Here is a 25,902-nt window from a genome sequence, read left to right as displayed (position 1 = left end):
ACTTAGAGGGTGTTCATCGTCTAGTTGGGTTGGGTTGGGTTGAAACAATTTTTTGGACCAACCCCAAAAGTTTAGGATGGTTGAATTGGTAACCCAACTTAACCTGAAAACTCCCGTTGGGTCTTGAGTTTTATTTTTTTTAAAGAAGTTTTATTTATCCCAACTCATAATTATTCGATACAATTTTAGATAAAATATATTAAAATTTTACAAATAAACATAAATCAATCTATAATCATTAAAAAAAATAAAAAAAAATAAATTCATCAACAACAGAGAAAATTGTAACCTTTTACACGGTGCAATAAAACTAAAAACAATTAAATACACCTTTCGAATTGGTTAGTAAAAAATGTAAGAATATAAATAAAATGTAAGAATATAAATATAAGGTAGATCATGAAATTCAAAAATAATAAAAATGATTAGTTTGAAGTACATAACAAAAATATAAAAAAATATACGCGCCTCATCCTAACAGTTATCCAGAAACTATGGTAAACACTCAGAACAATCAAAACATTTTAAACAACTTTTGATAAAACTTAGTATTTAAAATCATTTACTTTCAAGCTCGATGAGAACAACGATGGATGGAAAGTGTAGCAACTTAGATTTTTGCTAATCTAAAATCGCTACCATCGTCATAACATACTTGGTAACAACTTTAGGTTAATATGTTAAGACTTTAGGGCCATTACAAATAGTAAAAAGAATTCTAAAAAAAACTTTCACAAAATTCATTTAAAAATTCAAAAAATGTAAATAATATGCTTTAAAAAAAAAACAAAATAATTATTTTATTATACCTAATATTTTTAATACATTAATTTTAAATTAAATATATTTTTCTATTTTTTATTTGATAGGTATAATATATTAAATATTAATTTACACCCTTTAAATTAAATATATTTTTCTTAGTTATATTTAATATCGAAAATTTCAGTTTTTTATTAAACGGATCATTTTTAGTGTTAGTGTTTATGAACTTATTATAAAATTAATTAATTAAACTATTAAATTAATCCATTTATAGAATTCTAAACATTGTTTTTATTTCTAAATTTCATATAAGCCATAATATTTGCTCAACAATTTCTAGCTTTGTTAATTAGTTATCAAATATATTTACAAGGTAAATAAATAAAAATACTATATCAAATTTCTATTAAAAGAATTATGCTTATGAAAGTCAATTATATAATAAAACATTTATTTTTATAAAAAAAAAATGCTGATTTTTTCTTCTAAAATATTAAAATTCAAACCAAGTATAATATTTATAAATCCAAATTAAGTTAAAATTTTATTTTAATTCAAAATTTCCAATTGATCTATATATATATATATATATATCACAGAACAAATTCCTATAACTAAGTAACTCATATGAGACGGAGTAATAAACGATTCTCTTTTTTAAATTACTTTGACTCGAAGATGTTGAAATTACGTAAATTATTTGAGTGATGCCTACCTACTAAGATCAACCCGAGTGAAAAGACAGAATGGGCATGAGATAATAATTCCATATTGATCCGAACTAATCAATGTGCTCCCATTTTTAATAAGATTCCAGCTAGAAGCATACAAATCGGTAATGTATATGATACCATGTATGTCAGGGTATAATTGGTAATTTGACAGCAAAAGCAATAAGAAAGCCGATATAGAATATTATTTCCCGTGCTATAGAATATGATTGACTAGAACCATGTAAACAATACCCATAACTCCCGAGGAATAAGAAATCACCATAGCTCTAGATTATCATCCACTCAAAATTTGTAACCATTCAAGAATAAATGAAGCTTAATTCTTCCTTAATGTGACATGCATTTTCTTCACATATTTTTTGAAGTTTATCTTGCATGATTGATGTCTTGGTTCATATCAAAGTATCTCGATTCAGTGGAGTAGGACTCTCGAGACTCTTTCATAGAATTTAGCAAAAGCACAACCACATCTTTTCCATGTTACACAATTGGAACACAGACCCATCTACGATTTTACACAAAGTGGTGACGAAATGGACCGTCCACTTCTTAAACACAACACTCTTTTATACCGTCAACCCCTTGTATTTTCTCGTTATTGGCCTCGATTCACACTGACACATCATATGTTTGTGTGGATAGTTGCCGAGAGAGGTTACACTCGAGACAACAAGTGAAACACCTTGGTTACATACGCACCACCGAAATCCCAGGCACGATAGAGAGTTCTATGAGATAGTCCTTCAACCAAGGACATCAGACATTCACTGCACAAGTAAAGCAAGGTACCTAAATCAAAGAGCAGAAAGGGATTCAAAGATTTAGATAAGAGAGCTACTTGGAGCTTTGAGGCACCCTAAATACTCACGTAACAGTAGAGATTAAGCTTGAACTTCCTACAACCAAGAATAAGACCTAAGGATAACGATGCGATAAGAGCCTATAAGTAAGTCGGTTGTTGAGTATTTTTATACCCACCCCTTTAACCTCTCTTTTTTCGTCATGTATTTGTAGGCTGTTGGTCGAGGTGGAGTAGCGTTCAAAAGCTATTTATTCACAAAGGGAGTCGTTCCTGAGCGTCAGTCCATTTTTGTATTTGAATCTTATGTATTTCGTTTTGTAATTGCATCCCGAACCCTTTTTCCCGTTTGTTATAAAGTTGAACACACCACCTTTATTAGTGGTGGTGTTTTGTTATTTTCGTTTGATTTAAATTTTACCGTACTTATATATATATATAAATACCTACACACACATATATATGTGTGTGTATATATATATACACACACATATATACACACATATATATACATATATAGATACATATATACATATATATACCCATATATATACATATATATATACACATATATAGATACATATATATACACCTATATATACATATATATACACCTATATATACATATATACATATATACACATATATATACATATAAATACATATACACACACACATATATATATATACCCTATAAAATAATATAAATGAAAAAATGTGAGTAATTATTGTCAAAAAAATTTCCTAATATATTTATTAATTTTAAAAATGTTAAATACTCACATATATATTTAAAAAAAAAAATTTAATAACCAATTATATATAGAAATTATTTTTCATAAATTTCTAATTATGGAATCCATAGTAATTTATTTTCTAAAAATGATGTTATTATATATGGAAACTGATGTATTTTTTATAAAAATAAAATAAAATAAAAAATAATAATTAAAATTTATAAAATTCTAAACATTATTTTTATTTATAAAATTCATATAAGGTAAAGTATTTTTTGCTCGTCAACAATTTTTTTTATTTTGTTAATTATTAATCACATATATTTGTAAGGTAAATAAATAAAAGCCATACTATATCAATTTCCTATTAAATGAATTATGCGTTAATTATATAATAAAACATTATATTAAGAAAAACTTCCATATTTGATTTCTTCCTTTAAAATATTAATATTCAAACCAATATTGATAAATCCAAATTAAATTATAATATATATTCAATTTAGTCCATATATTTTCGAAAATTTAAAAGTAAAAGACTAATAAATCGCTTTGCGGTACATTATTTAATATCAATATTTGTTTCAAGCGTTTTTACTTATAGTTCTGATAGTTTTGAAAAAAAAATTAGAATTAATTCGTATGATTTTAAATGTTATAATTATTTTTTGCGGTTTTATAAAACGAACTTTACAAACTATTAAATGAATCAATTTTTATTCATTAATTATACGTCACTCTATTGTAAGCTGGATGTAAGAACCCTTGAAGATAAGGCAACCCTAATCTTCAGCCCAACGATACAAGCTTGAAGCAAGAACCCTTGAATAAAAGTAATTAACATCTCCTTATACGAATTTGGATCAACCAAGAGATAAAGCTAGAATTAGATTACCATCGAAGATCTAGAAACAAGATTTGGAAACCTTGTTCTAAATTGAGTCACTCCACAATCGAACTTGATCAAGGCTTGATTGAATGGCTCGGGTGCAATTCTACGACGAATTGCTTGAAATTTAGAAATGACAAATATGATGCTCGAATTTTTAAGGAAAACGTCTCAATTTGAGATCTGAATTACATTCATCAACGAATCTTACTAACATATTGTGGGTATTTATAGTCTCCCAACCAAAGACGTTTGTGGACGGTATTTATGATCCCTCTAATCTCCTCAAGAGAAAAATTGACCATTTGACCTTTACATAATTTATGAAATTAAAAATATTTTTTTCTAATAAACGTTAATGTGTTGAGTGGCTAATGCAACATGTTCGAAATCAATTGAGCTCTCTACGTGTAGGTTCAAATTTTGTTGTACATTTTTGAATCGACACTGTGATTCTTATCGGTAAGCATATTGAATATTTAAAACCCGAAATCGACACAAAAAAATTGTTCCTATGAAATGAAAGGGCTAATCCTTACGACAATAATTCATAAAACTCATATTAATGTATAATCTTGGATTACATTAATAATTTTGGATTTATCATCGACTTTTCTAATTAAATATTTTTCTAAATTTATATTTTAAGTAATTTTGAAATTTTTATTATTATTTAATATCCCAAAAGAGATAAACTCAACATTAATAAATACATTATTCCAAGCATAGAATTTTTTTTATAAAAAAAAAAAAAAAGCAAATTTAAAATATACGAAAATAAAAAACGAAGATGATTTTTTAAGAAAAATCTTTTTTTGGATGTTGTTTTAATTGAACCCGGCCGAGTTAAGCCGGTAACTCGGCACAGCAACGAGTCGAACCGCTCTGGGAGCGGTTAGACCGAACGAGTCGTTCATGTCCAGCTCCTCCGCCTTCATGCCGTCCGGCAACTCCCACGAGAAGGAATGAAGAAGATTAGCCACCGCCATCTCACAAGCATAAAGTCCGAGTTGCATTCCGGGGCAAGACCGCCGACCCGACCCGAACGGAAGGAACTCAAAATCATTCCCTTTGAAATCCGGAGCGGCGTCGTTTTCAAATCTCCCTGGTCGAAACCGGTCCGGATCTTCCCAAGCGGTTCCATCCCGGCCAATAGCCCAGCAGTTGATCCACACTCTTGAACCAGTCGGAATGAAGTAGCCTGCAACGGCGGTGTCCACGGCGGTCTCGTGGAGGAGCAACGGAATCGGCGGATGAAGGCGGAGCGTCTCCTTCACGACGGCTTTCAGGTAGGGCAGATTTTGAAGGTCCGATTCATGGAGTCTTCGATCTAATCCAACAGTCCGTGTGAGTTCTTCTTGAAGCTTTTGTAACTCTTCCGGATTTCTCATTAATTCCGCCATGGACCATTCAATCACAGAAGCAACCGTCTCTGTTCCGCCGAACATCACATCCTGCAAAAATCTCATGAACATTATGAATCCAATCAGTTTTGCAAATCAATAGAAAAATCGATGAACTCACCATGATTATCGCTTTGATATTATCTCTAGTAAGTTGAAAATCATTGCTACTCGATTCATCGACGAGGAACGCCATTAATTCATCCACCATATCGGATTCAACGTCCTGTTCATCATTATCATTGTTTTTCCCCAATTTTTTTGCTATATGTTCATCGATTATGCTATCAATGAACACATCAAGAGCTTTTCTAGCTTTTTCCATTCTTCGATTGAATTCTCCAGCATGAATCCAGCCTAACCATGGCAAAAAATCTGCAATGTTAAAAGCCCCAAACAGTTTAGAAAATTCTTGCAGGATTTCCACGAATTCGTCTTGTCCTTCGTGCGAGCACGATCCAAACGCGGCCTTGTAGGTTATGTTTCGTGTCAGACCGAAAACGAGTTCGCCTATATTCACAGCCTCTCCGATTTTATTCGATACGATTTGAAGTACAGAATCGACTTCATCGCGCACTGACGCCCATGATTCAGCCCGCCGTCGACTGAAAAGCTTCATGACACAGATCTTGCGCATTTGGCGCCAGAATGGACCGTAATTTGCGAAGGCCATATCCGCGCGGTCGTACGTGAGGTACGATATCGCGACGTTTGCAGGTCTATTTGCGAATGCGATATCCTGAACTTGGAGGAACTCGCGTGCCATTTCTGGCGTGGAAACCACCACCATGTGGAGAACGCCGAGACGGAGGTGGAAAAGACCGCCGTAGACGGCGGCGAGACGAGTGAGGCCACGGTGAGTTAGTTCGTTCATCATGAGCATATTGCCGATGATAGGGAGGCCGGTAGGGCCGGGCGGATAAGGGAGTTTACGGCGTAATCTCCATAGGAAAGCGAGGAAGAACAGAAGAGAAACGAGGAAGAAGAAGAAGAAGGAGGAAGAATTCAAAGACTCCATTGAATTGCGATGCGAATTTGAAAGGATTTGGAGATGAACTTATAGAGAACGAAGAGATTTTGGTTTTGATTGCAACGTTACAACCTTGCGTAATTATGTTCTTTATTTAATTTTTGCAATAAATTTTAAAGATAATCATAGAAAGTTGTTTTAAATATTTACCATTTTTACAAGGAATGTTTTGTTTTCTCTGTGCAACTGTCCTTGTACATGGAGGATACCGCTGGCCCACTCCCCCGTAACCTACCTTTGATATGTTCTCTCCCTTGAGGGTCAACGTCCTCGCACGTGGGGCGTGGCGCGTGGCATTTCGTTTCGTTCTCCCCCTTAGCGTCCTCGTACGTGGGGGACGCTCGATAACCTACCTCTAATATCGCTAGTCGATATTATTTGATTTGATTTTAGTTATCCTTGCGATTTTAAAACTCGTTTAAAAGGAAAAGATTTCTATACTCTTATTATTATTATTTTATAATTAAAAAAATTAGGTAAATGGAAGATTGACTTTGGTTGGTCGGTCTTTAATATGGTAATGGGGTATCTTTTTGATAGGTTCAAATGGGCTATTTATTATCTATTTTAATTATTTATCCCTATTTAATATTATATATATATATATATAATTTTGTAAAATTTTGGTATCACTAAATTATATTTATTTGTTATATTAAAATATATTATATTGTTAAAAACTGCTTTTTAAGCTGTCATTTTGATATTGGAATGAGAAATAATATACTTTTTAAAATAATTATACCATGTCTTACGTTATTTTCTTTTCTTTATTTCTTTTACGAGAAAATAATAATAATAATAATGATGAATATTTAATTTTAAAAATCAGATTCTTCCATTAGTTTTAATAAAATTTTAGTTAATAAAAATCTATTTATTTATTTTTAAATATACAATTATATATATATATAAGTACAAATATATTTTTTAAATTAATAATAAATTTGAGTTGGTTTAATTTAACGCGATAATTTTGGAGAACCCTTGAACCAACGAAATACATAAAAATTTTATTTATATAAATTCAACTCAACCTAAACAAGTTCATGTTCCGACCCAAATCCTACGAATTGAGTTAAGTTGATAGCATTTTTCGAGTCAACGTTTTTTTGGACAATACCCGAGGGTATGTAGTCTCCGAAAAACTTAATTAAATTGAATTATTCAGTTAAAAAATTAATAATTGAATTTCCGTAAAAGAAAAAAAAAATCTAACAAATTACCTTATAATTTGACAAACTTGTTCGTTAGGTATATTAATTAATCTGCCTTGTATGGGTAAATAAAAGTTATGACGTAGGTCGGTGACTGCTGAGCTCAGCATCAATTAAATCACAACAAAAATTTAAAAAAATTAGAAATAAATTATATATATATATATATATATATTTTTTTTTTTTTTTTAAATGTTTCAACCTATTTTAAAATTAAAAATCTTTAGAGTTTAGACACAAAAAAAAAAAAAAAAAAAAAAAAAAAAAAAAAAAAAAAAAAAAAAAAAAAAAAATCGAGGTAATGGTGACGTGAAACAATATGAAGCTTCTAGTTAAATTTGAAAACGATATGTACCTACATGTTCGCCTCGAATACTATTCACAGACTCTAAAGCAACAATAATCACAAGACCTCGGGTGGAACTCTCGATTGAGGAGTTACACGGAATGCTACCAAGATACTTAGAAGAAGAATCAGACTCTTTCATGCTGACCCCACTTGCCGAACTACCCAACATCTTGCTTTTGATATTCGGGAGGTCTCATTTTGGCCACTTTATGATATTTTATCGTACTAATTTTCACTTTACCTTTTCGGTCCGATCTATTAATATCATGATTGGGTCGCCCATGCCAAATCTAGAGTGAAATAGTAGTTTTGAGTTGAAGGAGTGAAGTCGAGTTGACTCGGAATTTCCATTTTTTTAGTCGGCCAGGAGTTGATATAAAATATGATATTTTACTTCATTTAACTTTCATCAACTCAAAATGTCAAAGTTATTAGTTCATGGAAAAAGACTTTAGTCTAAATAAAGATCGAGTTCTTAATTGACAGTACCAAACATTTACAACGTAATTAACAGACTCATAAAGCTTGAGAATTTTGATGTAAAACTACTCGTACCTCGTCTTGAACGAATGACAAAACATGAATGTTCTTCCTTTTGTACTTGAATTTGACTGAACTTATAGCTCAAACATGTTGAATTTCGACCTTACAGTGTTTTCCATAGATTTGAGAAAAATAAAACTCGATCAGTCTCATCTTAAATCTAGAATCTAATACAGCAGCTACTATCAAAACACTGTGAATCACTCCTCACCTCAACATCTTACTATACTACCTCGAAAGTTTCAAACTATTGGATTACTTGATCCAAAAAATTAATCAGTCATGTTGTAAAAAGGGTTTCAATTTACGAGCATAATTACAAAACAATATCATTACGATTAAATTAAAATAAATACTAAACTAATGAATCACAGAAAGGAAGTCTTATTATATCGAACCAACCAACAAAACGAAGTTGAGTAACAACACAAACAAATACTATAAAAGCAAGTGAACAATTTATAAAGTTTAGAGTTTAGTTCCGAAATCGATATGGATAATTAAGTAAAAAATGAAAAAATGCGAGGATAAAATATTAAACAAATAGATAAGAAAGTTAAAAAAATGAAATCATATTGAAAATTTTTAAACTAAAAAAAAAAAAAAAAAAATAATACTTAAATTATTTGCATCTGAAGACCCTCGAAGAATAGAGAATTGCAAAAGTAGCACATGTATAACATTAATAACAGGGCGTTTATACAAAGAAAAGCTCTGAATAATGATAGGACTATACAAAATTAATTGCTCTCTAATCACTGTCAAACAACTAAATTCTACTTGTGCCTGTAATCACAAGAACCTCCTTTCTTGCAATGTCCACTTTCATGATATTTGCACAATTTTTGCCCTTTATTGTTGTAAGGAAGCCTAGAAGAACTTCCGCCGCCGCCGCCATAAGATGGTGGCATCCCCCAAGATTTGCCTCCGTTCCCTGGATCTCCGCCGTGAGAGACACTGTCCGGGTTCGAGAATCTATCCCCATTCTTACCATGTTCGTTACTCCACATGCCCTGATTGGCTGATGGGGCATGCCAATTGGGATTCATGTTCATAGGTGGCATCGGTCCGAGGTTGGGGGCAACCCAACCCGGGGTTGCGTTTACCTGAGGTGGTATCGAGCTATGCGCTTGCCATCCTTGAATGTTGTTTCTGACTGGTGGCCCTTGACCTGGGGCATTCCAACCTGGGTTTGTACCTACAGAAGCAGAACTTTGAGCTGAAGACCCCCACATCATACCAGTAGCATTCGGAGGTGCTGATGGAGCCCAAGTCATGTTTGGATTTCCTGATGGCATTGGCCCCCAGCTATGGTTCTGAGACTCCAACCCCGGTCGTGGAACGGTGCTTTGACCTTCTGGAGCACCCATTCCCCACGGTATATTAGGCGGAGTTGAAGACTGAATGTGTGGCGGGTTACTCGGAATAGGAGGCATCGATCGCCAAGGCTCAGAGGATGAAAAATTGGTTAAACCAGGCGTGGAAAAACTCGCTGTCGCAGCATTTTGCGCGGGTGACATCTCCCCCCAACGCCTGTGAAGAGTTTGTCCTGGCGGCATGCTAGAAGAAATGTTTGTTTCAACAGTTTGAGTTTCAATAGGAGGATTACGACTGTTGATGGATTGTACTAGAGAATGAAGATTTGCACTAATGCTTTTAATATCTGCAGCTGGATTCACCAAAGTATCATCAATGATAGATGAAGGCCTTACTGGCAGCGAATGATGATTTTGAAGTCCATTTATAGGACCTAAACCCGTGCCCTTTTCTGCAGCGTTCAGGCCAGAATGTGAGCGCAAGGAATCGTTTTCGGATCCTTGCATAAGTGAAGAACCGTGCAAACTGCCACCACCTGCTGAGGAGGCGAACGGTGTAGCCATTTGAAATGGCTGCTCCTTCGTTCCTCCTGAGCTGGGAGTAGGAGAAGGAAGACTCGTAAAGTCCTTATTACCATGGTCAGACGACCATCGGTCTCCCGAGTACCTGGGGACTTCTATCGAAGCTGAGGCGGGTATACCAGTAGGGCTAACTTCAGTTTGAGATTTCCATCTTCCTCCAGCAGATTGGCCATAAGAAGTTGGATTAGTATGTGGATTTGAAGTACCAGTATTCTGAACATCCATACCTGACTGCACAGTAGCTCCCTGAGGCTTTGCAACGAAAGAAGAAGCATGTGCTTGTGCTTGAATACTGTTGTCCACGGATGAAGTATCCTTCGGAATCTTTCCCGCTAAGACATCGGTCAGAAGCAGCGAGTCGTCTTGCTTGTCTGAGGCTCTCCATACTCTCAAGTCTGCAGGAAAATAGCCTGTGTTACTCCACTTACGAAGTTGCACCATCGAAAACGGTCCCTGCACTTTCCCAGATGGATCCTGATAACGCCAAATCTTCTCTGTTTCGTTAACTGTAGCAGCATTTTGTGTAGTCCCAACAGATGGAGATGCTGCTGAATTTACCGAACGAGCGGCAGAAGGCAACTCAGACGCTGCCCCGGACAAGGCATTCCTGGCAGTCATTTCTGAGCTAGGCGAAACTTGTTGCTTGTCCCACTTATTTGGTTTTTTAACATCTCCCTCCCTTCCATGGCTCCAAGAATTTTCATTTATTATTTCACCAGAACCAATGGCATCTTCACCTTGGTTAGAGAAGCCTTTTCCAGACAAGTTCCTGCTCAAGTCCCGATTCGTGCTCGAAAAGTTTCTAGTACCACTCCAGGAATCATTCAAATTTGAACCTGCTTTTCCAGGAGAAACTGGCTCCCTTGTCCTCCTACTAAAGCCTGAGCCTCTTGACAAGGTGTAGGTTTCTGCACGTAAACCGATAACGTTATACTGTCTAGCTAATGAAAAAGAAATGTGAATTGACAACAAAAAGAAAAAGCAAAAAACCTTGTCTCTTATCATCTGCTTCATCCTCATCTTCAGATTCATGACTCGGATCCATATTTGGGTCTGTATGTATTCCCGGTAGCTCCTCCAGTCTGCGCTGCCGCTCCTCGGGTGTCTTCAAAAGCTGTAGTTTCTCAACACATTCCCTAAGCGTTGAGAGAAGTCAAGGAAGATAATCATAGAATTCTCTATCTCATTTTCATGCAGAGCGTGCAACAAAACAAATAAAATAAAGATGAATTGTTAATAATCTTGTAGTCTTTATTCTAGTTGTGCACTCAAAGAAATAGGGAGTGATCTCCTATATGAATATGATCTCTGCCACTTGCATTCCACATTAAAAAAACAAACTATAATTTTTAGTTTCAAAACTTTGACTTGGATTTCAAAAACATTTCCTAAAAAGTAGGTAACGAAACAAAGAAATCAAGAATCGTAAGTAGTGTTTGAAAACCAAATGGTAATCGAACGGGGCCAATACATAAAAGTTCAACTTTTCCCATAGATTCCATCTTCCAGCTAACGTTCTGTAATCCCTTCAAAAAATGCAGGACTAAGGTTATCATCTAGTCTGGATTCATGGAAGGTGGTGGAAGGAAAGAATTTTCAAATTATTTTAAGACGGAACAAGATAGGACATGGAAATTTCCCACACCATAATCTGTTTCAAAGTACCTAGAGGGCAGTGGTTTTACCCCAAAAAACATCAATTTTCCAATAAAATTCAGCCATAATTCAACATAATGTTGTAAAAAGGATATTCTTTTCTGCGCCCTTTTTCACTTGCTCGATCACGAAGATGACTCAGTCGAACTATCTCGGTTTCCATCCACTGGAAGGGAGACATACAAAGAAATAGTAAACTATAAGTCAAACAAGTGGTATCTAAAATACAAATAGTTTGCCTTAAACATATAAACTACTTAAATGCAACCAATCTTTAACAAGGAAAAGATGCCAAGAGAAAGAAACTAATGTTCATTACATAATGACGACATTTGGGGAGTTGCTGATCATAGTTGGCACTGATTATTTCATAACATAGTGCAAATGAACAATCTAACATCACAGTCCCCTCTAAATCTTCCTAACTTCTTTAGATCAGTTGCGCGCACCACTACCAGATATTGTCTTCTTTGAACTTTCTCTTCCGAGCTTTTGCTCGAGGTTTTTAAAATGCGTATGCTAGGGAGAGGTTTCCACACCTTTATAAAGGGTGTTTCGTCCTCCTCCTCAACCGAGGTGGGATCTCACAGTGAGACGTTAATTTCTTTAGGTTAGTTCCTCGTAATAATTCTTAAATGCTCTTTTTTATTGTTTGAAATGGTGACTCAACGTTGATCTATATCTACTTAAAATCTTGGTTGCAAAAGTTCTTATACAGAACGAAAGGGAAAAAAGTTAAGAGCCTTATCCAAATGAAGCCGTTAATTGTTCGACAAAAAGTAGCGGATACTTAAAGAGGGCATCTCAGTACAAGCATTACCTCCAAATGTTTCAAGAGTTAGATGAATCTTATTTTTCCTCTAATAATAAAACAAGGGGAGGACCAGACAAGAGATATCGACTAGCAGGTAAATAATGATAGAACATTACAATGACAAACAATGTTACTAGTTATCTGCAGCAAACACGAAGGCCGACATGAACAGGTCAGCCAATTAAAGGACAAAGGAAACTTTCAAAAATATTTCCTTTCAAAACATGCATCCATGTCAAATTCTTCCAGGATCAGATGTATCAAATAATTTCCAGAAGCATGTATAAAAAAAAATCCAGAACTGTTAACATCAAATACTTACATCCTTAACTCTAGCATCTTGAAGCGACATTGCTCTCTCCTGAAGGTCACCCTACAAGGGAGAATTGATTTTTTAACATACTTTGAACTTATACTCAATATTATTGTTTATGAGAAGCTTGAATAAATAATTAAATAGAAGATAAGTAAAAAAGAAAGGTAAAATTACCACAGTCAGACGGTTAAGGATTCCACACTTAATGCTCTGTCTGAGACGCTTGCACTCCTCCTGAGCACCACCGTCACCGGAAAAAAAGAAGGCAAAATACCCAAAAAAAAATGATTAAACAAAAATATATGTACCGAAGAGATCATAGCTACACTTGTTTTGCTGGTAATCCAGTTTTAAGAAGATATTCAAGCACCATATTTGTATTAAAACTACCTCTGTGAACTCTTGATTCGAGATAATATCAATTGAAATCACTTCTGTCTTGTTCAAATTCAAGATCTCTAGCAAGATATCTGTCATCTTTTTACCAACTTTATAAGGCTCAGACGCTTTGCTTGTACCTGATAACATGTTAAGAACTACGTTACTTCTACAGTTCTATCAAGTTCTTATAAGAGGCAAATGGTAAAGGCACGACTCCTCATACCTACAACTTGAACCAACCGGTATAAATCTTGTTTTTGTGCATTGCCTGATATTCTTATCCTCACAAAAGAACCAACAACCTTTTCATGAAAACTCTCCTCGTCTTCAATCAGATATTCCACCAAATTACGTCTCAGGTAGATTAAATTAATGTTGTGAATATCAATGGCTGCATAGTCATCAAGGTTGGACTGCAATCCTCTCTGATCACCTTTTTTCCGCATCCGGCGTTTCTTTTCTTTCCTAGTTTTTCCCGACGCATCGGTGTACCCATCACCTTCCAACTGACTTGATTCAGTATCGGCAACACTCCCTTGGAGGTCATTTATCTGCACATCTTCTCTGATGAGGAAATGTGACTCTAGGAGCTTCAACATTTCAAAATGTCCTACACGTGGCTTTCCAAACAAATTCTCAAGTCTTGAATCACATATGATTTGACTTTTCCTACGAGGATCACGAAGCTTATTTCTTTTAATATATTCTAATAAGAGAGCCTGCACGTCAAACTGAGATAAAACAGTTCTATCACCATTCTTCATGTGCATAACAAACTCCAAGAGCTCTTTAGATGCCCACTCAACATTGTTATCCGTGGATGGCCCTTGAGAATCAGGTATTATTGGCATACTAGGGGAATTGGTTTCCTTTGCTTGGGATTTTGACCTTCTCTTAGCTTTTCTTTTCTTAGAACTACCAGATTCTTCATTTTCAGAAACATCCAAATCTGATCCTCCATCAACATTACCATCATATAGCTCGCCAGGTGAATCGGGTCTGCTATTTAGTGTTTCAGATCCTTTCCATGGGTTTTTTGCATGAACAAGTTCATCAAAAGTTAGAGAAAGGCTTCCTTTCAGGTCAGTCCAGTATTCCTTGAAAAGATATTCCCAGCTAGTTTTGTCATTAAAATCAATTTGGCCCTGTACAAGCACAAGAATGACCAAATAAGCAAAATGGCCTGCTGCAGTAAGACACATCTAGGATACTGCATTCGAAAATCTGCTTTATTAAAACGTAGCTTTTACTGTTTATATGCATGAGTGAGAAGTGATAACAAATAGAAAGTGAGAAAATAAAGTGATTTGCAGAAGTACAGCCAAGACAATTATGGTTATCTGCCCTGGTAGGGATGGAATGTATGCAATCTGATTTTCACATCACTGGAAAATTCTTTCACATACATAGATATAAAAGTTTCTCTTAAGATCTAAACATAAAAAGGAACAACGAACAATTAATTTCACAGTTCAATCATTTTGCAATCAAAGAAGCCCTTAGCCTACAGTCCTTTTCTTGCTAATATGTCTCCAACTTTTGCATCTATTGAAATCAACCAGAAATGCACATGACATGAATAAGTTGCATCTTATAATGCGAATGTTTCAAACAAGAACAACCTTGTACTCGTTACTGATTAACCAACAAAAGTTGAAGTTTGGAAGTACATTGAAAATTTTGAAAATTCACCAAAATTGAGTGTGTGTGTGTGTGTGTGTAAAACTTTTCTCCATCTACACTGGGGATTACTAAATGTGCATTTGACCTTCCATCCCCAGCTCTTTATTTCCTAACGAGCTAAAAACCAACCAACCACATCATCTCCTCGTAATCCTTCATTGGTGTTCACCACAAAGCTATGTTTCATAGCCATGAAGGTTGCACGTCAACTAATGAACAATGCCTGTATGCGTCTGCAATTAAATTCACTCAAGTGCCAGCTGACACTCAGATCTATCAAAAATAGTTCTGCGGAAAATTTGATGCATGGAAGTAATGACTATTAGAAGCAAGACCCACCTTCCAAACATTTCCTTGAATCCATTACCATATACCTTTTCCATACTTCATCTAGTCCATGAATTTCTAATATATCGTTTTCTCCCTCCCTAACACTTTTACAAAATATAAGTCCTTGACGCTCCAGCCATATTTCACGGAATGACTTTGGAGTTCATGAAGATATGGGCTTGCTACTCCTAAGGTAACAGGGTACAAGGAAATGCAACAGAAACAACACAAATAATGATTTGAAGAAGGGAACACATTCGAATTGAAATGAAATAAGAATGACGCTTAATGAATAGTAAAAAAATGAAAACTCATGGCTGATTTATGATGAACTTCAGACTATTTCATGCATAATCTAACAAGGACAGCAAAGTTAGGTGATTCTGTCTCCCAAACGCTATATCGTGTTTGTCTAACCAGTTACCTATGTAAAGCTATGCTGTTCTTAATTCTTACTGTTTGTATACTTGCTGCAAAAGAAAAGGTTTCTCTAAACTTTAAATGTCCAAAATGATAATGAGACAAAAAGTAATGCTGCAAAATGGAGACAGCCAGAAATATTATGAACTTATTAGCAATTGAGTACACCTGACCAGTATTCATACATTTTTGGCACTAACAGAGTAACACATACCTTTTCTGTACTTCCCTGCTCATTCTTTTCAATCAACATAACAAATCTCATGCACGCCTCGCAGAAGCCTTTGTTACCTCTAACACACAAAATAACAGCATTTTTTATGCAGCCCTTGCACAAGGAAAATGTACATGTGTAACACATGTAGTGGGCAGTCTTCTCACAGTTACTACAAAGATGCCAACCTAAAATCAATATAAAAGAAAACCTTGAATGAGAACATAAATCAAAAAAAGTTCACAAAGTAGGCAAAGAGGAGGGGGAAAAAGTACGAAATTATTGGCCATATTATTTCCAAGTCTATAAGAACAGAGGGAATGACCGTAGAATCATACAAAGTGAAGGCTTAAAAGAAAAGGAAACGCTTTATATGTACAATATGCGTGTCATTGTTCAGTAAATTTTTATTTCTCTTCCATTGATAAGAAAAAAGTTTAATCATTAACTTAAAGATGGAAAAGTTTAGTAAAAAGTCTACTCTTGAAGCTCACTTCATGCATAATCAAAAAACAGTGTTCAACCTATAGCCTCCCAAAAGGGATTAACAAAAAAACCACACCAATTTGGCAATTACATTGGAAGTTGATTATAAAAAGATGGAGAAGAACATCTATAATCTTAAAATAAGTCATCATAACAAACAAAAATGATCCACTGCGTTAAAACTCAACTGTCTTCTTTGAAAGAAAATAATGCAGGACTTTCATCTCCACAGGCTACAGCCTTCTTGATTTCCAACATAAATGGCTACCTTTACCAAGTAAACCCCTATACTAATTTATTTTTTAAATCAATAGCTCAAGTTTCTAAGATAATTTTAGTGTAGAATTGAAAAGAGTTTATCCATGAAGAGTTACCTACACACCAACAGATACCTCTCCCCTTCCCCTGCCCCACTCACTCATTATACTGAGAATAAGGAGAATTGTTATTGGTTAAGATAGACAAACACGTCCTAACATCCGTTGCTACAATTTTCAGTCAAGTAGAATACTTCCCAATTCTATTGCACTATTTTCAGCGATGAAGTTATATTGAACACGCATTTTAAGATAAGAGCAAGAATCCTTCGGCTGGTACTCGTTGAAATTTTTGGTTTGCGAGAAACATGACGTTCTCTAAAGGCACAAAGGGTCATCTTTGAAGCTGGTTTAGTTTTGCACATTTCAACCCTCTAGATAATTTCAATAAAATTAAAAAAAAAAAAAAAAAAAAAAAAAAAAAAANTCCTTTCTTTTTAATTCTTAACAACTGGAGTCTCTTCTTGTACTATCTTCTTCTGAGACTCCTTTTGTTTGTTACATGCCTGTTTATCATATTGCCTTAATTTTTGGTCCCATTATTCTTAATGAAACTTATTTTCTTGTGTCCTATCATTGAAATATTTGACAACTATTTCCACTTCCACAGTACAATTTTATAAACAACTAAGCCTCCAACGTTTTTCAAAAAGCATATATAGTCCAATGTAGAGCGACTGAAACTTCACTCTCCATCCTTTTTTTATTCAGAGGGAAGCGGCTGCAGCTGAAACTCCAGACCGACACCAACAAACGAGGAAAACTGAATCGATATGATTCCTGATTCCAAAACACCGTAGTGCACGTCATTTGGATGTTAAAATCTACATGATAATAATCTGCAGCCATCTGCACATAAATCTTTGTAAAAGCAAAGGACAAGAAGTCTGGTTGCAAAGACTTCCTTTTCATAAACATTTTAGAAAAAATACTCACAAGTTACTCAATTTGTGAAAGGGAATCATTACAGAAAAGAAAGAAAATAATAAAGAACGACAAATCCCCAAGGAACACCACGATGAAGGTCGAGAAACAAAACCCTCTAACAAATAAGATAATTATCAATGACCGTTACAAAAACAAAAGAAAAAACCCCTTAATTCCTTTCCACCCACAACGACCTAATAGTGGCTTTCGGTTTCACCATGTAACACAACGGAATTGAATGAGATCATAAAAGATTCTGGCCGGATAAAAGTAAGGTACAAGCAATTTATCAGGAAAGTGGAAATAACTTTTTCACCCCAAAAAACATTCTTATCTTGGTCCAAAAGAACAAGAAAACATCAGGAACACACGCTAAAAAAGGCTAATATCCATGTAGGAAAAACGAATTACTCAGAATATGTAATATAAGACAGCACATTACCACAATTCCATCGACCCTTGGCTCGGAAGAACGCCTCATCACGATTAATACAGGAAGGGTGGTACGCCTTGGGACAGCCTCTGGAATCAAGAGAAAAAAGATCAACATAAAATCTTAATAAAAAGATGGTTTAGGATGCCACTGAAAAAACAAACCTGCGATCACAGAGTACAAGGTCACCCCCATCAAAACAAATAAAGCAAACGTCTTCTTCCACCTTCTTCCTAGAAGGAACTCTAGCAGGAGCTTTAGAATTCTTTCCACGCTTCCTTTTAGCCCCACTGCTACCTTTACTTGCCTCATCAACCTCCTCTGTAACATCCATCTCCTCAACCTCCTCCGCTGCTTCTGTTTCCCCCACCAAGTATGTCATGTTTGCATCATTCTCCTCTGATCCAATCCCTTCATCCACCAAATAAACCCTGTCATCTGCTTCCTCAGTCTCTTCTTCCATAGCTATTTCCTCCAATTGTGCAGTCTTGTCGTCCAGATTCTCCATTGATTCGGCTGTGTAGTTTGTCACATTCTCAGCCTCTGCAGTCTCATCTACCAAATTCTCAATCTTTCCAACCTCGGCACTCTCATCAGCCACACCCAATCCTTGCACCCCTGCTTCCCTATCTTCAACGTTTTCAATCTTCAACACTTCAATGTTGTCGTCTGTTACGTGCACTCCCTTGATCTTCGGGGTCTCATCTGCCAAATTTCCCGTCGTCGTCTTCGTCGTCGCATCAGCAGCCTTGTCTTCCAAACACATTCCATCCACCTCAACAGTCTTGTCTTCAGTATTCTCCATAGTTACCGCCCCATCAATCTCACCAGCAAAATTCGCCAGCCCCACCTCATCAGTTTTGCTTGAATCATTCTCCATCTTCAAAGTTTCACCAGTTCTGTCAGCTAAATTCTCCGTCCTTCCTTCCTCCACCACAGCCCCATCTACCAAACTTTGTTTCAACTCGGACTTCTCCACAAGCTGCACCGGGACGCCTAATTTCCCATCCTCCATAGAAAAAGTTTCTTGCTTTGCCACCTCTATATCCTTCGAATCTTTGGGATCATCGGCATTTTCTTCCACCTCTTTCCTCTCCACCAAATTGGCTACATCAGTAGTATCTACACCATGCACAAAAGGAGTCGTTTCTGCAAGCTCAGCCAAAACATCACTCAAGCATGTGTCTGTCTCACCGCAGCCAACAGTATTGTCCGGAAGATTCACCATCAAAACGTTGCCCTCAACCTGATTTTCAGCACCACCAACCAAATCCATTTCACATAACAAGTCACCTTCTCCAAATTCAGCAACAGCCTTCACCTCCTCCGCCCCTGCATCCTCCTCTTTCACATCATTGAAAACCGTTTCCCCCAATAACCCCATCGCCGCAATATCCGGTTCAACCTCCAACTTCACTGAATCTTCCCCCATATCCTCAATACCGTTACGACAAGCCTTAACCCCGGCTATCTCTGTCTCCTCCACCTCCAAACAAGTCTCTGCAACAAGACTCTCATCCCCACGAATTGCATCGCTCGGCTGCAAAGATTCAACGCTAGAATTGGATGGAAACTCCAGTTCATTAATGGCGGACTGGAACAAACAATGCTGTTCTTCATTGCTGTGAAGCTCCCGATGGGTGTGACACTTAACATCCAAGTCGTTGCCATCATCAACGGAGAGAAGAGGTGATGATGGTTGGTCATGTTTGGAGGAATCGTTCTCTTCGGCTTCCATTTAGAAACAAAATTAGGATTAAAAATTAGGATGGCCCGGAATTGAAACCCTAGGGTTTTAAGATCCACTTCCCCCCCCTCTGACTATATTTTTTACGGTACAAACAGAGCGTTTGCACAAAAAAATTGAGTTTCGCTCAGCTCCTCCCTCTCTTCGATGATTTCTTTGTTTTTATAATTTGACTTTTTTTTAATTAATTTTTTTTAATGTTTTTTATTTATTTTTTATTTTTTTATTTTTTTTTATGTTTATTTATTTTTTTATTTATTTTTAATTTTTTTTTTTTTTTGTTGTTGTTTTGTGAACAAATAATAAATAGCCCATAAAATTATAATAATTACATATGCCATTGTCACAACCTTGACTATTATAACTTTTAGGCCTATCAATTTTGAATTATAATTTTAAATTTAAATTAAAATAAACAAAAAAATAAGACTTATTTTCTATTATTTTCTCACTTTCTATTAATTTTTAATAGTGGTTTTCCATTTTTTTAATAAATTAATCTTATAAATATTATTTACGCCTACGAATATCTATCTCGCACTTACTTTTATATTAAAATTTGAGTTTTTAGAAATTATGTTGAATATTATACGTAAAATATTTAGATTTATTATGATATTTTTATATTTTTTTAATAGAAATTATATTGAAAATTGTCAGTTAAAAAATATTTGAAATGAAATTTTTTTTTTTAATATATAATGATAAGAAAAAAGATTAATAAAAACAAATTAGGTAAGAAAACATGTCCCTCAAATTTTTAATATCTTTGTTCTTACCTCTAAAAGGTTTTGAAAATTAAAAATAAAATAAAAACTTGTTGTGTTTTAAAATTTGGCTCAATTTTTTAATAATTTATTTAATTTTAGAAAAGTTCAGACATGTTTTATGTTATAGATGTGTTTTATTGAACACAATAGAGGCATTAACCTTTTGGATGCTCTATTCCATTTTAAGTTCCACTAATTTTTATAATTTTCTTTTAGTTAATTAATAAAAAATACGTTCAAATTTTTCATTTTATGTAAAAATACCTAATACCCTTAAATTTGAAAGAAAAAAATATTTATTTTACGAAATACTACTAATCTTTCAAAATTTTCACACGAATAAAATTGTTGTACTACCTTTTTTTTAAAATACTTCTGAACTTTCAAAAGTAACATTAATACTCTTAGAACAAAAATTTAAAAAGTTTCGACTATTAGTACCCTTAAAGTGAAAGAGAGATGGTAAGAGTATTTTTTTAAAAAAGTTTCGACTATTAGTACCTTTAAAGTTTCGACTATTTGCAAGATGGAGATAGACGTTTTCGTTCATGATAAAAACTTTTTATGTTGATGCTATTTTTTAAAATTACATAGATGGTAAGAGTATTTTTTTTTTTCAAAAAGTTAAATGGTATTAATAAGAAAATTTAAAGTTTATTGATATTTTTTAAACACCTTAGTTTATACTATTTTTAAAAACTTATTTTGTTAAACGTGTAAGGAATTATTGTAAGGATATTATTGAAACTCTAAGAAATTCAGAGGTATTTTTTAAACTTATTTTTATTAATTTGTGCACCATCTTTAAATTGATTGTGCTATAGTTCTAAAGACATAAATTATGAGTACGCCTCATTTGATAACTATTGTTTTCTATTAATGCAAACTAGGTCGAATAACCCGATATGAGCACAACTCACAACGTCGTTGATAACAAGCATCTCAGTGCAAGTCAAAGTTCATACTTTACAAGGAAATTTCATTAAGAGTGAAATCAACAAACTAAACTGATGAATCATGGAAAGGAAGTCTTATTATATATAGAAGCAAGATGAAACAATACTAAAAATTCATGGTCTAACCCACAAAACAATGTTTGGTAACAACATGAGCAAATACTACCACCATGTAAGCAGCAAGCAGAGCAGAGCAATCTATAGAGTTTAGTACCCAAAATGTCTAAACTCGAAGCAAAATCCGAAGGCCTCCTCCTAATCACGTCTTCAGTACCTCCTGGGATAACGCTCCATAAACCGACCTGATGGGCATTCGTATGCTAGGTGACCACGTCCCCCACAGTTATGGCAAATCATCAAAGGGCTCATGCAGTCCCTACTCATATGGCCAAGCTGCTGGCAGGTCCTGCACACAACATCCCGGTAACCACCACCACCACCACCACCACCACCACCACGTATACTGCCACCGCCACTGCCGATGCCTCGGTCTCCCCGGTCTCCGAGGACATTGGATTTTGGACACTGCCTGGCTACGTGCCCAGATACATTGCACAGGTTGCAAATAGGGTCATTTGGACAATCGCGAGCAAGATGGCCTGTCTTCCTGCAATTGTTGCATGCCTTTTCATTAGTACAATCAGCTGCTATATGACCCTGCTTGTAGCAATTGTTGCAAAGCCTCAAGTCCCCGGGTGGCAGCGGAGGAGCCGTGCATTCCCTGGCTCGATGTCCTGCCTTCCCGCAGGTGTGGCAGATACCTTCATTTGAACAGCTACTTGCAACATGACCAGGTTCACGACAATTCCAGCATAGTGACTTTGTTGTACACTCTGAAGCAATATGCCTAGATGCAGTATCACAAATTTATACATAGAAATGTAAGCTATAAAGAAAAACGAGTGTCGTTGTTCTATCAAATGTATGCCAATAAGCAAACTATAATTTGATTCAATGACAGAACTTCTGCTTCAATTGTCTCTCCCAATTATATCCTCGAGTCAACTTCAAATCTCAAATTCTGAATTAAGATTGGTGAAACTGTTGATTAGAGGCTACAAAGATTGAATACTCCACGCCAATGGCATGATAGCATGGGACCAAATCCGTAAATTTAATGTCAAGTAGAATGGAAAATAACAACCCACCCCTTTGCAATGCCAGAAAATAAGTAGAACGTGAACATTTAATGTATATTTGGAATAACTCAACTATTCTTTAAGTACCTTTGAAAAGTTAATCATTTTAAACATGTCAAGCATAGCCTATTGTGTGATTTTATATCATCACAATCACTTAAAAAAAGTTGAGGCATTTCTAAAACGATCACAATCACATAATAAATAACAATCACTTAAAAAGTTGGATTAATTTAAAGATAGATTGAAGAAACACTGTAGATGGATTGTCCAAAACTGTTTTATAAATGATTAAAGGAAAATCTACAAAATATGTAGCAAAAAAAACACATTTCTAATTAACAGAATGCAAAAAAAAAAAAAAAAAAAAAAAAAAAAAAAAAANGAATATAATTTTTAAAACCGTGCTTAAACTGGAGAGTAATCCAAACAAGCACTTAGTTTAGTACAAAACGAAGATTCTCACAATAAAATGAATCCAAATAAACGGCAAAGGCAATAAGCAGAAGATCAAGTTCCTTACCCAGGGAGACCACAGTTGTGACAAATTGCCACATTAGGGCATTCTCTTGCAAAGTGGCCGGGACGCTTGCAGTTCTTGCAAAGATTGTCTCGACTGGAGACAAAATCAGATTAAGATTACAGCTTCATGTCAAACAAGGAGAAAATGAAAGATAAACATAATGAAGAAATTAAAAAGAAAGGTTCACCCACAACATTATAAGCTCCCTCCGCAATAGTAACTCCCCCATATATATATATATATTAAATGGAGTACACACAGTCAACACGCAGACATTGGTGAACACACAGTCAACACGCAGTCATTATCCTAACTAATCAATACTCCACTCTGACCTTGAACAGTAAAATATCCCCAAGTCTTCAGCTTTTCCCACCAGCTCATAGCCGGAACAAAAGGATCCATGAAGAAAGCAGTTTATAATCTTATAACAAACCATTAATAGAAAAGTTGCAATATGAATTTCACCCTTGAAAGCTCGTGTCACAGATGATAAAACTAAACCATGATAAAACCACAACGTTTTTTCATACAAATAATCATGCCAAAAAACAGAAACATCAGCATCAAATACTACTACCATACAATTAGTATAACATGGATATTATATCCATTGCAGCTGTATAGGAGACTTCCATGTCTGCTCAAGCATGCTTAATGCAGAGATTTGTCAACTTGATCAATGACAAACGTTCAGAACCAGCATAGCACAATCATGCAATAGTTACATATAATTCCTTTAAAACATGAGATATGACTCCATGACCATGTGTGTGCATGTGTATCTGCGTATGAATTGAGAAGAGAAGATACTAATCGATGGTTGAATGAAATATACCCAATCTAAACAGGGGGGAGATAGCTCCACAGCCAGAAATGGATTACAAAAATAACATGACTGCATTAAAAAAACTCATACATCTGCAGATTCTACCCCAGCCTACATATCAGATATGAGAGAAATAAATAATTTATCAGAATAATAAACCTGAAACCCCGACGTGATTCTCTCCTGTATGGTGCATCACGATATGAAAAACGATCAGACCGGATCTTACGAGCCACTGGGCTCCTGCTTCTGCTCCTGCTTCGACTCCTGCTATCCGAACTCATTTCCAAACTTATTCTTCAACACTTATCCCCGCTGATACGTGAAAATATCACCACCACCAAAATATTACACCAATGCTGCCTCCTCCCTGTCCACATAACAACCACACACCCAAATTCATATCGACGAATCCAAACCAAACTCTTTCCTTCCCTTCAAACAGAAAACACCAAGTGCCCATCCCATTCAACAAAGCAATAATTCCAACAAAGTAAATACCACATCCCCCCAACATCCAAGAACAATTATCCAATTCTTCAACTACATTCTTCTCGCAATTTCAAGTATGGCTCGTAAACAGTGAATATCACCAACACATCACCAAGCAAAGAATTAACCCAGTAGTGGATCATCCACAAACAACGTCCAATAAATTTCACATTCCAGATTGCTTCATCAACTTCTTTCACTATTATTACCATTAAATTATTAATATCAAAACCTTTATAATTGCCACAGTTTACAACTGATGATCCCACGAGTTGTCATTTTAGAAGCAGCTCTTCCACTAGTTACTATTTTTGCAGTGAAATTTATAGAGTCCATTAGGGCAACCATTATAGTTATCAACCTTAGTCCCATAATTAGCCCATTCCAACATAATGTTAGAAACTACATTGACATAAGCTGGATAGATATTTTTCTAATAAGAACGAACAAAGCTAACACGGCGAACTAATTACCATACCTAACACCAATAATAACTACAACTGCCACAAATCATGAGATCTATTCAGACGTGATCGGTTGGCGTCACATCATACTGGAAGAGAGAAAATAATCATGTAATCTACAGCGCTGGAACTTATAAACCACTTCACCCCTTATCTGTTCACAAACCCGAAGAATGATGCAGAGGCAACATAATGCATCGGGAAATCGCGAAAACAAGATTTATACAAAAAATAAGATTCATTCCAATGGTGTAGAATAAGCGTCTACATGAACTACAGAAAAGAACAATGAACCCTAAGCCTGTAGCCCTAGAAATGCAATGAGACAACAAAACAAAACTGTGAATCAAGAATGAAAGAGAAACGAACCTAATGTCAATGGCTCTGTGCTTGTGGCCAATATTGCCGTAGCTCAAATGGTTGAAGATGTTAAATTACGAACGAAGCTGCAACTGAGAGACGATTCGCGGAAGAACAGCCGCTCGAGAACGAAGATTTGTGACGTGAAGACGACGAAAAGATGCATATCCGGATCGTAAAGATGAGAGCCACAATTGGGCCTCGATTTGGCAACTGATAAAGCCCATTAATATTCTGGGCCTTGCTTCAGCCTTCACATTCCTCTTGGGCCTAATATGTAT

At 35.3% G+C, this 25,902-nt stretch overlaps 3 protein-coding genes across 3 annotated transcripts; all 3 read right to left on the bottom strand.

Moving 5' to 3' along the window:
* Positions 1–4,671: 4,671 nt before the first annotated feature.
* On the bottom strand, positions 4,672–6,402 carry LOC111793409 (cytochrome P450 84A1-like). Its single transcript, XM_023675262.1, has 2 exons — positions 5,449–6,402; positions 4,672–5,378 (listed from the first exon to the last, which is right to left on the bottom strand). The coding sequence occupies exons 1-2, from the start codon at positions 6,343–6,345 to the stop codon at positions 4,752–4,754; spliced, it is 1,524 nt and encodes a 507-aa protein (XP_023531030.1). The 5' UTR covers positions 6,346–6,402; the 3' UTR covers positions 4,672–4,751.
* Positions 6,403–9,116: 2,714 nt separating this feature from the next.
* Positions 9,117–20,219, bottom strand: LOC111793408 (zinc finger CCCH domain-containing protein 44-like). Its single transcript, XM_023675261.1, has 10 exons — positions 18,506–20,219; positions 18,351–18,430; positions 16,179–16,366; positions 13,755–14,676; positions 13,541–13,668; positions 13,325–13,384; positions 13,157–13,207; positions 12,116–12,186; positions 11,355–11,506; positions 9,117–11,272 (listed from the first exon to the last, which is right to left on the bottom strand). Exons 1-10 carry the CDS (start codon positions 20,077–20,079, stop codon positions 9,243–9,245), a joined length of 5,256 nt encoding a protein of 1,751 aa, XP_023531029.1. The 5' UTR covers positions 20,080–20,219; the 3' UTR covers positions 9,117–9,242.
* A 1,547-nt stretch (positions 20,220–21,766) lies between these two features.
* LOC111793407 (zinc finger protein GIS2-like) lies at positions 21,767–25,794 on the bottom strand. Its single transcript, XM_023675260.1, has 4 exons — positions 25,631–25,794; positions 24,465–24,675; positions 23,477–23,569; positions 21,767–22,661 (listed from the first exon to the last, which is right to left on the bottom strand). The coding sequence occupies exons 2-4, from the start codon at positions 24,587–24,589 to the stop codon at positions 22,082–22,084; spliced, it is 798 nt and encodes a 265-aa protein (XP_023531028.1). The 5' UTR covers positions 24,590–24,675; positions 25,631–25,794; the 3' UTR covers positions 21,767–22,081.
* Between the last annotated feature and the right edge of the window lie 108 nt (positions 25,795–25,902).

Source organism: Cucurbita pepo, chromosome LG04 (assembly GCF_002806865.2).
Source record: "Cucurbita pepo subsp. pepo cultivar mu-cu-16 chromosome LG04, ASM280686v2, whole genome shotgun sequence".
Lineage (NCBI taxonomy): Eukaryota > Viridiplantae > Streptophyta > Magnoliopsida > Cucurbitales > Cucurbitaceae > Cucurbita > Cucurbita pepo.
The sequence above is the reverse complement of the archived record's forward strand: the minus strand, read 5'-3'. Positions and strand labels throughout refer to the sequence as shown.